Raw genomic sequence first — 16,742 nt, forward strand, 5'->3', positions numbered from 1 at the left:
TGCATCACAGCTAACTGAGTTTAGGGCTGCAGACCGGTCCCATCCTGATCCCTGTCCACTGCTGAAAGCACATACAATCAACACTGGACCATGGAGCAATGGAAGGTGGCCTGGTCTGATGGATCATGTTTACGTTTACATCATGTGGACAGCCGGGTGTGTATGAGTTACTGAGTCACTTACCTGGGGAAGACGATGCACTATGGAAAGAAGGCACAGAAACAGTATGATGCTCTGGGTAATGTTCTGCTGAAGGGGCAAAAAGACATTACTTGAAACTTTACTCCTAATGGAAGTCTGAGAGTGATTATTGAACGTCTATATGTTTTTGCAGAATGTTTTTGAAGAACACTTTTTCATAAATTCATCAGTCAAATGTGTTCGAAATAAATCTACAGGAATTTCATTCACAGAGGAAACTACTTGTCAGTGAGTAAATTGTGTGGATATAAGATGTAAGTAGCCCCTAATCCCTTCAGGAAAGAGTAAGTAACAGGAATTGCTTCATATTCTTGCATGTGTTTATAAAGGAGTGAAAGACGTCCATGCAGATCATGCTGCCAGCCATATTGGCAAAGCACAAGGGATCGTGACGTGTCTGCGAGCCACACCGTACCACAGCCAGAGACGCAGGGTCTATCTCCCCATGGACATCTGCATGCTGGTGGGTGTCCTTCAATATCTGTCTCAGATGATCTTTCAGCTTATGCTTTATGATAAAACATTTAACATGATGATATTAATTCAACAAATAGCACAAATGTGTGACGGTCTCGGAAAACCTGTTGGATTTTGCTGTGACTGAATTATAGCAAACTGCCAAAAATGACAAATTGGATGTTCACGGAAACATATTTTTATGCCTCCGCCACCTTAATGCCTCGGTCACAACCGGCTGTACGTGCTCCTATGGCCGGTCTATGTGCAAAAAATGCAAGAAACGCACGGAGGGCGCGTGTGTGACGTGCTGATTTTCGAGCCGTAGACTGGCCGCAGACCGGCCGCAGAGGTTCTTTGTCATGTCAAACAAACTCTACGGGCGCTTACGTTTTTTTCAGGTTGCAAGACAAACTTGCGGCCAACATGCGTCTTTCTCCACGAACAAAAAAAACGCAGCGATTTGGGAAACGCCAAAAATCGCATGGCCAAAAAAATCGTACGTCCGGTTGTGACCTAGGTGCAGGAGGCATTATGTTTTCGGGTTGTCTGTCTGTCTGTCCGTCCGTCCGTCCGTGCGTGCGTCCGTCCCGCAACCTTGTGAACACGATATCTCAAAGGCAAATGAAAGGAATTTCACCAAACTTTCACCATTTGTGCACTTGGGGACAACGATGAACTGATTAGATTTTGAGATCAAAAGGTCTAAGGTCAAGGTCACTGTGAGGTCAAATGTCTGTCCGAAAACTTTGTGAACACAATATCTCCAAGGCAAATACAAGTAATTTCACCAGGTCAAGATTACTGTGAGGTCAAATGTCCATCCCCAAATCACAACTTAATAAGGTGTGTAGACTACCAGGCGGAGGCATCCCCATCGAGTTCTATCTAGTTTTTCCCTTTTTTTTTCTCTCCTGCCTTTCTGTTACCAGCCTTTAATCTGTCTGGGTCCATTTAACAAACACGGGGACTTCTGGCTTTAATCAAGTTGTTGGTTAGGAGCATGTCCGAGTGAAATGGACGTGCATAATCAGTTTAGGTTGTAATCAGATATCAAACTGTCTTTGATGCTCTTGCGCTGCATTTGGAATGAAATTTTTAATTCTGGTAGTAACCCGACTTTAAAATGCTAGAACTTTACTTTTACTTGGCTGCGAATTATGCGTAAGAAAAACATGTACATTCAAGAAGACCTGTAGCTTTCAGAAATATACCATACTGTATATAAAATACAACACCAAATCAGAAAAGGTTGGGACAGTATGTTGAAAGTAAAACTGATAACACTGATTTTTGACCTGTATTGCATTCAAAGCAGTACAACAGCACATTATTTATTGGATGTTTGATCTCATTTTATTTTATTTTTTCCAAAATAAAGACTTGTTTCAATTTTGATTCTTGCAACACATTTCAAAAGAAGTTAGGAAGGTAAAGCATTTGCCACTCTGTACTGTTGCCATTCCTTTTCACAACATTTAAAAGATGTTTAGGGACCAAAGACACCAAGTGATGAACCATTTCAGGTGTTTTATTGTCCCATTCTTCCTGCAAACAGGTCTTAAGGTGTGTAACAGTTCAAGGTCATCAGAGTCATATTTTTCGTTTCAAAATTTGCCAGACATTTTCTATTAGGGACAGGTCAGGACTGCAGGCAGGCCAGTCCAGCACCTGCACTCTCTTCTTCCGCAGTCATGCCTTTGTAATGTGTGCAGAATGTGGTTTTATAGTATCTTGTTGAAATATCCCTGGAAAAGTTGTCGTCTTGAAGGCAGCATATGTTGCTCGAAAAACTGTACTTTTCTTCATTAATGCTGCCATCACAGAAGTGTAAGTTACCTTTGTCAAGGGCACTGACACGACCCCATACCATGACAGACCCTGGCTTTTGGACTTGTTGTTGGGAACAGTCTGGATGGTCTTTTTCATCTTTGGTGTGGAGCACACAGTGTCCATTTCTTACAAAAAAGACCTGGAATAGTGATTCATCTGACCACAATACACATTCCACTGTGTGATGGTCCATCCCAGATACCTCTCAACCCAGAGAAGTCAACAGCGCTTCCGTACACAGTTAACATAAGGCTTCCTTTTTGCACAGTAAAGTTTTAACTGACATTTGTGGATGTAACTCCATATTGTAGTGTTTCACAAAGGTTTGCCAAAGTACTCCTGAGCCCATGTGGTTATATCAGCTATAGATGAATGACGGTTCTTGATGCAGTGCCATCTGAGGGATCAGAGATCACTGGTGTTCAGCTTAGGCTTGTGCCCTTGCCCTCCAACATTTCCTCCAGATACCTTCAATCATTTAATGGTATTATGCACTGTTGAGGGTGAAATATCCAAATCCCTTCATATGTTTCTTTGAGGAATGTTTGTTTTGAAACATTTCAGTAAGTTTTTGATAAACTGGAGATCCTCGGCCCATCTTTGCTCCTCAAAGACTAGGCCTTTTTGTACCAAGTCATGATACAGTGATCTGTTGACATCACCCGTTTCAAATCACATCATTTGTTTAATTTAGGGCTGTCGAAGTTAACGCGATAATAACGCATTAACGCGATCTCAATTTATCGTGATTAAAAAAATGGTGCCGTTAACGCAAATTCTAATTTGGCCCTGCGAGTCACCCGTAGTTCCTGTTGAGGCTTGTCGCGCGCTGCTTCAGTAAGAGTAAGTGTGAGTGATGGAGAAAGGTCTGTTAAATGGGAAGTTTCATTTCAAAAGTAGAGTGTGATTGAGTTGGTTTTGGTATGCACTTTGCAGTTCTAAAATACTTTTGTAAAGTGAGATTTCAGTATGCTGTAGCACTGTGATATGACACTAAATGTCTTTCTTGAAGTCCAACTGCAATTTATTTTTGTTTGCACAGCACTGTGAAGTCCTATAGGCTGTGACTGAATACAACTCCAGCACAATTGAAGTTTTATTTCATTTTTATTTTCTTTTGTCACACATGTCTGAACTGAGACACAGTAGTATGTGACTACAGGTTTTATATTTGAGACTACAGCTCCCTAATCCATCACAAAATCCAATTTTGTGTTTTGTATGTTCAGTACTGCCTAGTATGTGAGTGAATAAACTCCCGTACCATTTTCTCTTGTCCCAGCAGTTTTTAACAAGTACTTTTAGCATAAAATGTGTTCACCATTTTAATTGTAACATTTCACTTTAAAAGCCTTATTCATTTACATAGATTTTAAAAAAATGCGATTAATCGCGATTAACTATATGAAATTCTGAGATTAATCGCGATTAAATTTTTTAATCGTTTGACGGCCCTAATTTAATTGTTTTACCTCATTACTAGCCTTAAATCACTTCTCGTCCTAACATTTTTTTTTTATTTGGAATGTGTTGTAGGACTGAAACGCAGGAATGGATGTATATTAACAAATGAAATGCAGTTGACCAGACAAAACATGAAATATCTTGGGGTTCATACTGTCTGCAGTGAAATACAAGTCAAAGTACATTTAGAAATTACTGCTTTTTTTAAATTTGCATTTTCCATACTGTCCCAACTTTTTATGATTCGGGGTTTTAAAAAAAGGAGCAGGGAGTTATAAATGACTATAAATGGTCAAAGTATTACCACGGGGAAAGGTTTTCCCAGGCTTTCCACCTCCGTGCCTGAAATAATCCACCCTCAGTCATTCTATATTTATGATATGGACTGTACTATATGGCGCACCATAGTGTACATGTGGCCGCAGTAACGGAGACAACGAAATATTTAACGGAAAATTACTAGGTAAAAACAGCATGAAAGCTGTAAATATGTTATTTGTACCAGTGACTTTTTAATCTTGATCTGCATAAATAAGTACTGCATGCCTGTTTGACGGAAAATGAAATTAATGCCCTAATGATTAGTCATAAATACTGAATGACCATCTGACTGAAAACAAGATGGTGGTCTCTGACGTTTGCACCTTACTGTACCTGTTGACTTTAGTCATCATTTAAACAAGAGTTATTTTCATTTATATCAAAGGTGCATGCTCCAGACAGGTATCTCTGTGCAGTGTGGTGCTTTAGTGCAGAGGTAATGTACCTCATTGTTCGCCGGATTTACAGTGCACTTTGGTTATTAACATGGTGTCTAGTACTATCCAGGAAATGGTACCTTAATTATGCACCGTGTGGTGAAGAGGGAATTAATTCTTACACTGCAGCTGCGAACAGCATCAGCACACACAGTCCTCAAGTGAGTTACACACACCAGACTGATTGTGAACATGGGACTGATCCTTATGCAATCGCAGTATGACCGTTTTATGTAAGTGATCAGTTTAGCTCATACTCCTGGTCTGTTTGGGGAAATCTGTGTACAAATGGGGACTTGCTGTAAATTAGATTCAGGGATTTAGTTGATGGTGAGCAAATATTCCAGGTCATCTGTCCAGACCTAGTCCAACATAAATGATGTATTAGTTAGTGCTTTATTTTGTTTGTTTGTTTGTTTGTTTGAGGTAATGTTGAAATCCAGACTGCAGGGGGCACTGTTGCAGCATGTCAGTGTTTGTTAGTTTATATATACTAGTGCATCTCAAAAAATTAGAATACCATGAAAAAGTTCCTTTTTTTTCATAATTTAATTCGAAAAGATAAACTTTCATATATTCTATATTCATTACATGTAAAGTGAAATATTTAAAGCCTTTTTTGTTTTAATTTTGATGATTATGGCTTATAGCTCATGAAAATCAGAAATCCAGTATCTCAAATTATTAGAATATTCCCTAAGATCAATCAAAAAAAAAGGATTTACAATACAGAAATGTCCAACTTCTGAAAAGTATATTCATTTATACATTCAATACTTGGTTGGGGCTCCTTTACCATGAATTACTGTATCAATGCGGTGTGGCATGGAGGTGATCAGTCTGTGGCACTGCTGAGGTGTTATTGAAGCCCAGGTTGCTTTGATAGCAGCCTTCAGCATGTCTGTATTTTTGGGTCGGGTGTTTCTCATCTTCCTCTTGACAATACCCCATAGATTCTCTCTGGGGTTCAGGTCAGGCAAGTTGGCTGGCCAATCAAACACAGTAATATCATGGTCAGCAAACCATTTGGTAGTAGTTTTGGCACTGTGGGTAAGTGCTAAGTCCTGCTGGAAAAGGAAATCAGCATCTCCAAAAAGCTCGTCAGCAGATGGAAGCATGAAGTGCTCTAAAATCTCCTGGTAGATGGCTGTGTTGACTTTGGACTTGATAAAATACAGTGGACCAACACCAGCAGATGACATGGCACCCCAAATCATCACAGACTGTGGAAACTTCACACTGGGCTTCAAACACTTTGGATTCTGTGCCTCTCCACTCTTCCTCCAGACTCTAGAACCGTGATTTCCAAATTAAATGCAAAATGTGCTTTCATCTGAAAAGAGGACTTTGGACCATTGAGCAACAGTCCATTTCTTTCTCTCCTTAGCCCAGATAAGACACTTCTGACATTGTCTCTGGCTCAGGAGTAGCTTGATATTAGGAATGCAAAAGTTGTATCCCCTTTCTTGAAGATGTCTGTTCGTGATGGGTCTTGATACACTGACACCAGCCTCAGTCCACTCCTTGTGAAGCTCTCCCAAGTTCTTGAATCGACTTTTCTTGACAATCCTCTCAAGACTGCGGCCATCCCTGTTGCTTGTGCACCTTTTCCAGCCACCCTTTTCAGCAATGACCTTTTGTGGCTTACCCTCCTTGTGGAGGGCATCAGTGATCATCTTCTGGACAACAGTCAAGTCAGCAGTCTTCCCCATGATTGTGGTTGTGTGTACTGAACTAGACCGAGAGATACACTGTGTTCATACTGTTTTACTCAAACTCGAAATGAAATATTCTAATATTTTGAGATGTTGTTTTTTTTTTTTTGTTTTGGTACTGTATGCCATACTGATTAAAATTAAAATAGAAAAATGCTTGAAACATTTTAGTTTGTGTAATGGGTCTATAATATATAACATTTTCACTTTCTTAAATAACTAATGGAAAATATTGAACTTTTTCACAATATTCTAATTTTTTGAGATGCACTAGTGTGTGTGTGTGTGTGTGTGTATATTTATTTATTTTTTTTTCCCAAATCCATTTACTATTTTCCAGATATTTGTTCTTTGCTTTAGAAATATGACTTGAAAAGATAAATGGATGATTTTTTTGTTGTTGTTGTTTTGTTAGGTTAAAGTACAGCTTAGTAAATTTAAGCCTTAAGAGTTCAGTTAGGATTTAATTGCCCAATTACCAGTTGACTAAAATTTATTTGAAGCGTGTGTAGAGCTGTAACTTCATTGTGTGATTTAAAGGATTGATCTGTGAGGCTTTGAGGAGTTCTTTGTGGAGCATTAACAGTAAGAGTTGGGACGTCGGTCTCTAAATAGCTAATAAACTGAATTCGTGTGGCTATGCTGAAGAGTCCAGCTTATTTGTATAGCACTTTTAACAACAGACATTGTCACAAAGCAGCTTTACAGAAAATTAAAGACCTTAAACTTGAGCTATTTTATCCCTAATGAGCAAGCCTGTGGTGACTGTGGCAAGAAAAAAAACTCCCTTAGACAACATGAGGAAGAAACCTTGAGAGGAACCAGACTCAAAAGGGAACCCATCCTCATTTGGGTGATAACAGACAACGTGATTTATAAATAACTCGCTTCTACAACTGTGTCCTATACAGTCACAAAGTATGACTGTGTAACCAGGAAAATCATTATAGTTTTAACCTGAAGTCTGTTTTGTTGAAGTTATAAACTCTTCATTGATGGAAACTTGAGTGCAAAACTGTTCATGACAACTGCAGTCCTAAAGTTAGCAAGTCAACTGTAGTCCTCAGCCATAAAAGCATTACTGTAAGAGTCCAGAGCATCCTCCAAGTGCGACTTTCAACTGTCCATGTGGGGCTGTCCTCTACAGGAACAATGCGATGAGAATCCAGCTAGAAGTAGGGCATCAGGACGGATCAGGTAGGTCCGAAGGGCAAAAGAGGTCAGCACCACTGGTGTCTCAGGATTGACGTGTAACTCTGAGAGGGACAGGCAGAGGGAAGAGATTGGGGGGGGACACAGGTTGTAGGGTATGCCCAATTTCACCTAGAGTAAGAACCGTATACATGGGGACTCCAGCAAGGCTAACTCTGACAGCATAACTAAAGGCCCGGTCACACAGCACTCCGCGTCTATATCACGTACAAAAAGATACAAAAATCAGGTGGACGTGGTCGTAAGTGGTAATTTTTGGTCAATTTTGGCTTTGCCGTACTTTGTACGGGGTATGGCCGTCGGCGGCTGTTTCACTGCCATAGCACTGCCAAATCACGGGTAACCGCGGCTCAGCGTCGTTGGAAGAGCGGCTTGCTGCGCATATAAAAGCGGTAGGATATGTTGAGCCTGTATCAGTTGGTTCTGTTGGTGCTGGAGCATTAAGATGAGGACATCACAGCGTTGAGGGTTCATGTTCACCCCTTGACATCTAGACTGCAAGTGCCGAGGTCTCAGAAAATTACGGTATTTACATGCCGCAAATCAGAAGTGATGCAGAAGTGATTAGACAGTGATCAATCGAATTTAGAACTTGTTTGAGACGTCGTTTAACGGGCTTAGACAGTGCTATGTACGCGGAAAAATCCATTTCTCAGTGATAAGCCGCTAAACACACGCTATATCCCGTGATACCAACGCGTAACACCCGTCCGATGACCGTGCTCTGCCTGTGACAGACCGCCAAACTTTCGCGTCTTACCACGTCTCCCCAAGTTTTAATAACGGCCGGGACACTGATTATCACGTGTTTTTCACCTGTGTTGCACGTCTTTACCACGTGTGCCGGCCGTGGTTGTCCGCGGTCTAAAGTTTTGAGCAGTCCAAAACTTTTTGCCGCGTCCGACGCCGTTCCGATTTTCCCCTGCGTCCTGTCACGTCTGTATATCGACTGTAACACGTCTTAACTTCGACATCAACACGAACAATATCGTCTGCTTCACGGGAGAGCACTTTTTGACGGGTTTTGGCCGTGATAAAACCGTAAAGCGCTGTGTGACCGGGCCTTAAAAGGGGAGAGCCAGAAGGTAACACAGACAAGAGGGCGCCCCGGGACATAAAGCAGTCAACCACTACACCGTCAACAAACCTGAGTGAACGAGTGAGAGTGGGGGACGGACAGCATCCATACATCCCAGTTGACCAAAACACTCTATTGCCCCTTTTCCACCAAAGCAGTTCCAGGGCTGGTTCAGGGCCAGTGCTTAGTTTGGAACCGGGTTTTCTGTTTCCACTGACAAAGAACTGGCTCTGGGGCCAGAAAAACTGGTTCCAGGCTAGCACCAACTCTCTGCTGGGCCAGAGGAAAGAACCGCTTACGTCAGCGGGAGGGAGGGGGGAGGGGGGGGGGGAGTTGTTAAGACCAACAACAATAATAAGACCGCGAAAGATCGCCATTTTTAAGCGACGAGAAGCAGCAGCTGTGCAAACGCGAAGTCATCCATTATTATTATTGTTGTTGTTGCTGCTGCTTCTTCCGTGTTGTTTTTGCTTCGATATTCGCACCAAGGTTTAAGCAAACGTAGCGACGTAACTGACGTATACAGCGACGTAATGATGTGGCTTCCCTTAGCACTGCGAGCTATGGAAAAGCAAACTGGTTCTCAGCTGGCTCGCAAGTTGAACGAGTTGTGAACCAGCACCAGCACTGGCCCCGAACCAGCCCTGGAACTGATTTGGTGGAAAAGGGGTATATGCCCGAGGGCCCTCCAGATCTACACCTTTACCTCAAACACTGTTAACAAAAGGCTTGACTAAACAGAAATGTTTTCAGCCTAGACTTAAACGCCGAGACGGTGTCTGATTCCCGAACACTACTTGGAAGGCCGTTCCATAACTGTGGGGCTTTGTAAGACAAGGCTCTGCCCCCTGATGTAGCCTTCACTATATGAGGTACCAACAGATAGAATGCATTTTAATCTAAACAGACGTAGCGGGTCATAAAGGACTAGAAATTTGCTCAGGTACTGTGGTGCGAGACCATTCAGTGCTTTAAAGGTCAATAGTAGTATTTTATAATCAATATGAAATTTGATTGGGAGCCAGTGCAGTGTGGATAAGACAGGGGTGATGTGGTCATATTTTCTAGTTCTAGTAAGGACTCTTGCTGCTGCATTTTGAACTAACTGGAGTTTATTTATGCACTTATTGGAACATCCAGACAGTAAGGCATTACAGTAATCCAACCTGGAGGTAACGAAAAGTATGAACTAGTGGTTCACGAAGAGGTTGAAGTGGCATGAATCCATATTTTCTCAAATGTATATAATATAACGATACTGAATGTTTCAGTATCAGAGGATTTTATCTATCTATCTATCTATCTATCTATCTATCTATCTATCTATCTATCTATCTATCTATCTATCTATCTATCTATCGCTAATAAATACATATACATGAGTTAAGAAGAAAATTGTTGTTCTGGAGCTGAAGTGTGTAAATCCCAGTTTTATGCAATCGGAGGTGTTGGGTTAAGAATTAGGAAGTGCACAACGTCTCAATGTGTATTAAGTACAATGCATCTGCGACAGGTGTGTGTGCATCATAGTTGCTCAGAGTTGAGATGTGCTGCTCTCGATAGCATTTACACTCTTGTTAGGCTCGACTGGTTGAGTCAAACTGGCAGAAAATGTGAGTGGGGGAAGGCGATTGAATTGAACTGAGCTCAAGGTCTCTGATCATATCTTTTTCAGCACGGTGCCTCTCAAGAAGACTTCATCCGTGGCAGCAGGGAGCAGAATGTCAGGGATGTTGTGTATGACATTGCCAGTCAAGCACATGTTCATCTCCAACATGTAGGTCTATTTTCACATCTTCCATTTTATTTTCTGTGGCTTGAACAGATTGATTGATTGATTGATTGATTGATTGATTGATTGATTGATTGATTCTTTCCCTTCACTGTTTGGTGCCACTTACTCAAATGATTTATAGACACTTTCTTGGTGGGATTTGGAGATTTATTGATAAAATGCATTCCAAAAAATGAAATGCATATGTTTATGTAATGGTTGAATCCCTCAAATGCATATAGTGAGAGGGTTTCGTTCTCAAAAGTTGCTTGCTGGTTACTAATGAGTCCCGAATTCATGTTTTTCCATGCTGTGATTTGCCGTAGATGTATTTGAAGATTACAGTATGACAAAAGTAGTGAAATGTCTGTCCTGCATATTCAGGTAGAATGTATGAGCTGCGTTAATCTAATCTGAGTAATAAGTAGCCTAGTATGACTGAGACACTGTTCAGGCTTCACAAAATCTCGTATCTGCATCTGTATTTTGTCGATCTATTATATTAGATGCTTGAAACGTGACTGATTTACCCTTCAGTAATCGTGTATGTTTTTATACAGGCAAGATCATTCAGTAAAAATGTTCCAGACGCTGCCATGCCTGCTTTTCTTCAAACAGTAAGTGATTTAGTCTCCTCTGCTCCTGCCTTGTACCACTGCTCAGTCGATAACGGAGTGCGATTCCTCGTAACCTCACATGTCTGGCTCTGCATCTAATTACACATCTAAGTGATGGCATGACACGGAGTTATCCCTTTATTACAATGGTTCCTTCTCAAGCCTCCAGTAGAAAAGCTCCGAGTTCAGGCAGTAAAGTGAGGGAGATGACTGAAGCAGAGAGAAAGAGAGAGAGAATTTTCTGTCCCCAAGGCAACAAACCTCATAACGCTTTAATGCTCTTTACCAAAAAAAAAAACCAACCCTAACCTTGCTTTTCTTCTTTGTAATTTTCTCAAAATTACTTCCTATTTTCACTTATTATTTTTTAAATGAATGTACATTTTACTGTCAGTCACTTTGAAGGTGGTTTGAGTGATCATAATGTTGTTTTTGTAAGTGCAAAAAGCACTGCTGGTGCCATTAGATATAAAGATTAAGGAAACAGTTTTGTATTTAGATGATTTGTGATTATGTTCTGTCAGGAGGATGAGGCTAAACATTAAAATCCCACATGGAATACTGGAAGTAGTGTTGTGGAAAAATTGGTGATCAACCCCAATTCCAAAAAAAAAGTTGGGACGCTGTGTAAAACGTAAATAAAACCAGAATGCAGTGATTTGCAAATCTTTTTCAACCTATAGACCCTTTACAGTCACATGACCTTCGTAAACGCGACCGCCATTTTGGACATGTAGTGGACTTCGGCTCGAATCGGTTTGAATGCGAGGAAGGCGACAAACGAAAAACATACAAGAAAAAGGAGCGAGATGCAGAAAACATCTTCACTATCCAGCGACGTAGGGCATTTACAGGGCGAGCAGAGGGAGAGGTATTTGCAAAAATTGAGGTTAGCAGGCTTCGAGAACGACGTTTACCTGCTTCCACCAGGATTGTTCACTGACGTACGGAAGTACACGAAGCCCTCGTCTTTACCTGACTTCGGCCCACATGATCTGTATACCTATGTCGTTAAAAACCCATCGCCATACACTTACACACCAACGTCCGAGGTTCCGGAGTGCGCTCCGGCTTGCTCCAGGAGTGCTCCGGCCGAGGTTCCGGAGCGCGCTCCGGCTTGCTCCAGGAGTGCTCCGGCCGAGGTTCCGGAGCGCGCTCCGGCTTGCTCCCCCTCAAATTAAGCAGCGCGCTCTGGCTTGCTCCCCCTCAAATTAAGCAGTGCGCTCCGGCTTGCTCCGGAGCAAGCCGGAGCGCGCTACTTAATTTGAGGGGGAGCAATACGGAGCGCGCTCCAGAACCTCGGCCGGAGCACTCCGGGAGCAAGCCGGAGCGCGCTGCTTAATTTGAGGGGGAGCAAGCCGGAGCGCGCTCCGGAACCTCGGATGTTGGCTCCGGCAGCTAGTTACACTGGATCCGGTGTAAATAGCTGCCGGATCATAATTACAGTAAACTAGTAAATACAGTAAAGGAAAAACTTGAGACTGAAAGGTTTTAACAGTCATCCAAATGACTGAACGTAAACATTGCTACAGTAACATACTAGCTACTTGTTGACATTAGCTAGTCAACAATAGCTACTACAGAAGAACAAAGAGGTTACAATGGGTTATTTTAACCTATTTGGTTACACACTCGCCGCCACAGAATGTTAACAGCAATGTAATGCCTTTTCTGGCTAATTTTATTCGTTTTACCTCCAACAAAGTGGTCACTACACAAGCGTGGGTATGCCGAGGGCTGCCAATCTGTTTATGGCCGCTATCCATCTTCTCTGTCGGGATCTGATAAAATGATAAACCTTGCCTTGTTTGTTGATGGTTACTACATCCAGGTGCACAACAATATAGTGGCATGATGGAAGTCTTGCTGAAAATAAACACTTTCTTTGCTGCCGTTCCTCAATGTTGGCTGTGTGGTAAACTACTGGTAGTACGTGTCCAAAATGGCGGCCGCATTTGTCGTGACGTCACGTGAAAAGGGTCCATATTCAGTTGAATCCAGTACAAAACCAAGATATTTAATGTTCAAACTGAAACATTATTTTTTTTTATAAACATGCACGCATTCTGAATTCGATGTCTACAACACGTTCCAAAAAAGTTGGGACAGGGGCAACAAAAGACTGAGAAAGGTTGTGAAATACTCAAAAAACCCACCTGTTTGGCACTTTCTACAGGTAAACAGGTTATAACTGGTAACAGGTGATTGGTTATGAAAGGGGCATCCTCAGAAAGCTCAGTCATTCGCAAGCAAGGATAGGGTGAGGTTCACCACTTTTAAGAACAAAGTATCTCTCATGGTACGATTGCAAGGAATTTAGGGATTTCGCCTTCTACAATCCATATCATCATAAGATTCAGAGAAATTTCTGCATGGAAGAGGCTGAAAACCAACAATGAACGCCCGTGACCTTTGATCCCTCAGGCTGCACAGCATGATTATATAAAGGATATTACTGCATGGGCTCAGGAACACTTTGGAAAACTGTTGTCAGTAAATACAGTTCATCACTGCATCCACTATGCAGAGCGAAAGCTATATATCAGCAACATCCAGAAACGCTGCCAAATTCTCTGAGCCTGAGCTCATCTGAGATGGACTGATCCAGAGTGGAAAATTGTGCTGTCGTCTGGCAAGTCCACGTTTCGAATTGTTTGAAAATCATGGTCGTCGTGTCTTAAAGGCTAAAGAGGAAAAGGATCATCCAGACTGTTTCCAGCACAAAGTTCAAAAGCCAGCATCTGTGATGGTATGTACGTAGGTGTATTAGTGCCCATGGCATGGGTAACTTGCACATCTGTGAAGGTACTGTTTAACGCTGTAAGGTTTTGAAGCGACATATGCTGCCAGCCAAACGACGTCTTTTTCAGGGACGTCCCTGCTTATTACAGCAAGATAATGACAATGCCAAGCCACACTCTGCGCATGTTACAACAGCGTGGCTTTGTAGTAAGAGAGTGTGGGCGCTAAACTGGCCTGCCTGCCTCCCATTAAAAATGTGTCCACGTTATGAAGCACTATATGACAACAAAACCCCCGGACTGTTGAGTAACTGAAGTCATATATCAAGCAAAAATGGGAAAGAATTTCACGTTCAAAACTTCAACGATTGGTGTTCAGTTCTCAAATGCTTAGTGCTGTTAAAAGAAAAGATGATCTAACACAGTGGTAAACATGCCCCTGTCCCAACTTTTTTGGAACGTGTTGCAGGCATCAAATTCAGAATAAGTGTACAGTATATTTACCAAAAAAAAAATTCAGTTTGAACATTAAATATCTTGTCTGTGTGTTGTATTCAGTTGAAAAGGATTTGCAAATCATTGCATTATGTTGGTATTTGTTTTACACAGCGCCCCAACTTTTTTTGGAATCGGGGTTATATTTAATTGTATCCCAATGGTGCGTTTAATAGACTTGCTCAGGATTTAAAAATTGACTGGGGGGAATTGACTTTGAGCATCGAACAAATAACTCTTGGATTAGTTTGCTGTTTACTGGTGTATTTAACTGATGCTCTGTGTCTGTGATTGCAGGTTGCTATTGATGATTACCTGGAGAGAGTGAGGAAAGTAGACTTCGATGTTTTCCATCCCAGTCTCCAGAGGAAGAATCCGTTGATGCCGATTCAACTTTATTTTCGATCTTGGAAGAAAAAATACTGATGTTTTGTCAGAAGTAGCTCCTCTAATTTTATGCAGTTATATTCTTATTACAACTGCCAGTCCAAACACTGACTCCGTGTGCTGTAGGAAATCTCTAATATAGATGTAAAATACCTTTTCCTGATTTCTTCTCACAGCATACAATTCACTGCACATCCAAATCAGTGTCAGTAATGACAACAGGATGATTACATACAGCACTGCGTCTGCCCTGCCTGTCAAACTCAGGTGTTTGAGATTCAACAGAAAACCTTCCTTGTCTAAATTACGCAGTACACAGAAAGCTCATGCACCTCTGTGAATTTATGCGTAGTTTATATGTAATGAAAATAGATTTTAAAATTTGAGTCGTGTGTGTGTGTGTGTGGTTTTTCTTTTGATTTCTTGTCTGCCTTGAATGTTTTTCTGAAAACATATTCAGTCCAGTAGCTTTTTTTTTTGTTATTTATTTAAAATGAAGCATAAATAGAATGAATAGTTTACTTTTTTAAAACACACACGCACACCTTGCTCTGAATACAAGCAACAGCTATAAAAGGTCTTATTTTTGTATTTACTAAACAAGATATCTAAAAAGTGTATTCTCTGAGAATGAATAAGGAACCAGTGAGTCAGATGTACACTCAATAACCTCTTCAAGCTACTGTGGCTGTGTTGCGTTCATCTTCACTGGGTTTCATTCGGATTTGGTTTGATCATGTAGCACTATACAGGGAGTGCAGAATTATTAGGCAAGTTGTATTTTTGAGGATTAGTTTTATTATTGAAAAACAACTATGTTCTTGATGAACCCAAAAGACTCATAAATATCAAAGCTGAGTATTTTTGGAAGTTGGAGTAGGGCTTTCTTAGTTTTAGCTATCTTAGGAGGATATCTGTGTGTGCAGGTGACTATAACTGTGCATAATTATTAGGCAACTTAACAAAAAACAAACATATACCCATTTCACTCATTTATTTTCACCAGGGAAACCAATATAACAACTCAACATTCACTAATATACATTGCTGGCATTCAAAAAAAAAACAAAAAAAACAAATCAGTGACTAATATAGCCGCCTTTCTTTACAAGGACACTCAAAAGCCTGCCATCCATGGATTCGGTCAGTGTTTTGATCTGTTTGCGATCAACATTGTGTGCAGCAGCAACCACAGCCTCCCAGACACTGTTCAGAGATGTGTACTGTTTCCCCTCCTTGTAGATCTCACATTTGATGAGGGACCACAGGTTTTCTATGGGGTTCAGATCAGGTGAACAAGGAGGCCACGTCATTAATCTTTCTTCCTTTAGACCCTTTCTGGCCAGCCATGCTGTGGAGTACTTGGATGCGTGTGATGGAGCATTGTCCTGCATGAAAATCATGTTTTTCTTGAAGGATGCTGACTTCTTCCTGTACCACTGCTTGAAGAAGGTGTCTTCCAAAAACTGACAATAGGACTGGGAGTTGAGCTTGACGCCATCCTCAACCCGAAAAGGTCCCACAAGCTCATCTTTGATGATACCAGCCCATACCAGTACCCCACCTCCACCTTGCTGGCGTCTGAGTCGGACTGGAGCTCTCTGTCCTTTGCTGATCCAGCCACGAGCCCATCCATCTGGCCCATCAAGACTCACTCTCATTTCATCTGTCCATAAGACCTTAGAAAAATCAGTCTTGTGATACTTCTTGGCCCAGTCTTGACGTTTCATCTTGTGTGTCTTGTTCAGTGGTGGTCGTTTTTCAGCCTTTGTTACCTTGGCCGTGTCCCTGAGTATTGCACACCTTGTGCTTTTTGACACTCCAGTGATGTTGCAGCTCTGAAATATGGCAAAACTGGTGGCGAGTGGCATCTTGGCAGCTTCACGCTTGACTTTCCTCAGTTCACGGGCAGTTAGTTTGCGCCTTATTTTTTCAACGCGCTTCTTGCGACCCTGTTGACTATTTTGAATGAAGCGCTTGACTGTTCGATGGTCACGCTTCAAAAGCTGGG

General features: G+C 41.5%; 1 protein-coding gene across 7 annotated transcripts in view; it reads left to right on the forward strand.

Moving 5' to 3' along the window:
• The window catches only part of ndufaf6 (NADH:ubiquinone oxidoreductase complex assembly factor 6), a 31,256-nt gene extending 16,139 nt beyond the window's left edge, over positions 1-15,117 (forward strand). For all 7 annotated transcript variants that reach the window (XM_060922330.1, XM_060922329.1, XM_060922328.1 and 4 more), the window contains 4 exons: positions 531-664; positions 10,393-10,494; positions 11,052-11,108; positions 14,642-15,117. In XM_060922330.1, the coding sequence (XP_060778313.1) occupies positions 531-664; positions 10,393-10,494; positions 11,052-11,108; positions 14,642-14,770 (422 nt within the window). In that variant the 3' untranslated portion in view covers positions 14,771-15,117. The remainder of the gene's footprint in view (positions 1-530; positions 665-10,392; positions 10,495-11,051; positions 11,109-14,641) is intronic.
• Positions 15,118-16,742: the final 1,625 nt, after the last annotated feature.

Source organism: Neoarius graeffei, chromosome 5 (assembly GCF_027579695.1).
Source record: "Neoarius graeffei isolate fNeoGra1 chromosome 5, fNeoGra1.pri, whole genome shotgun sequence".
Classification (NCBI taxonomy): domain Eukaryota; kingdom Metazoa; phylum Chordata; class Actinopteri; order Siluriformes; family Ariidae; genus Neoarius; species Neoarius graeffei.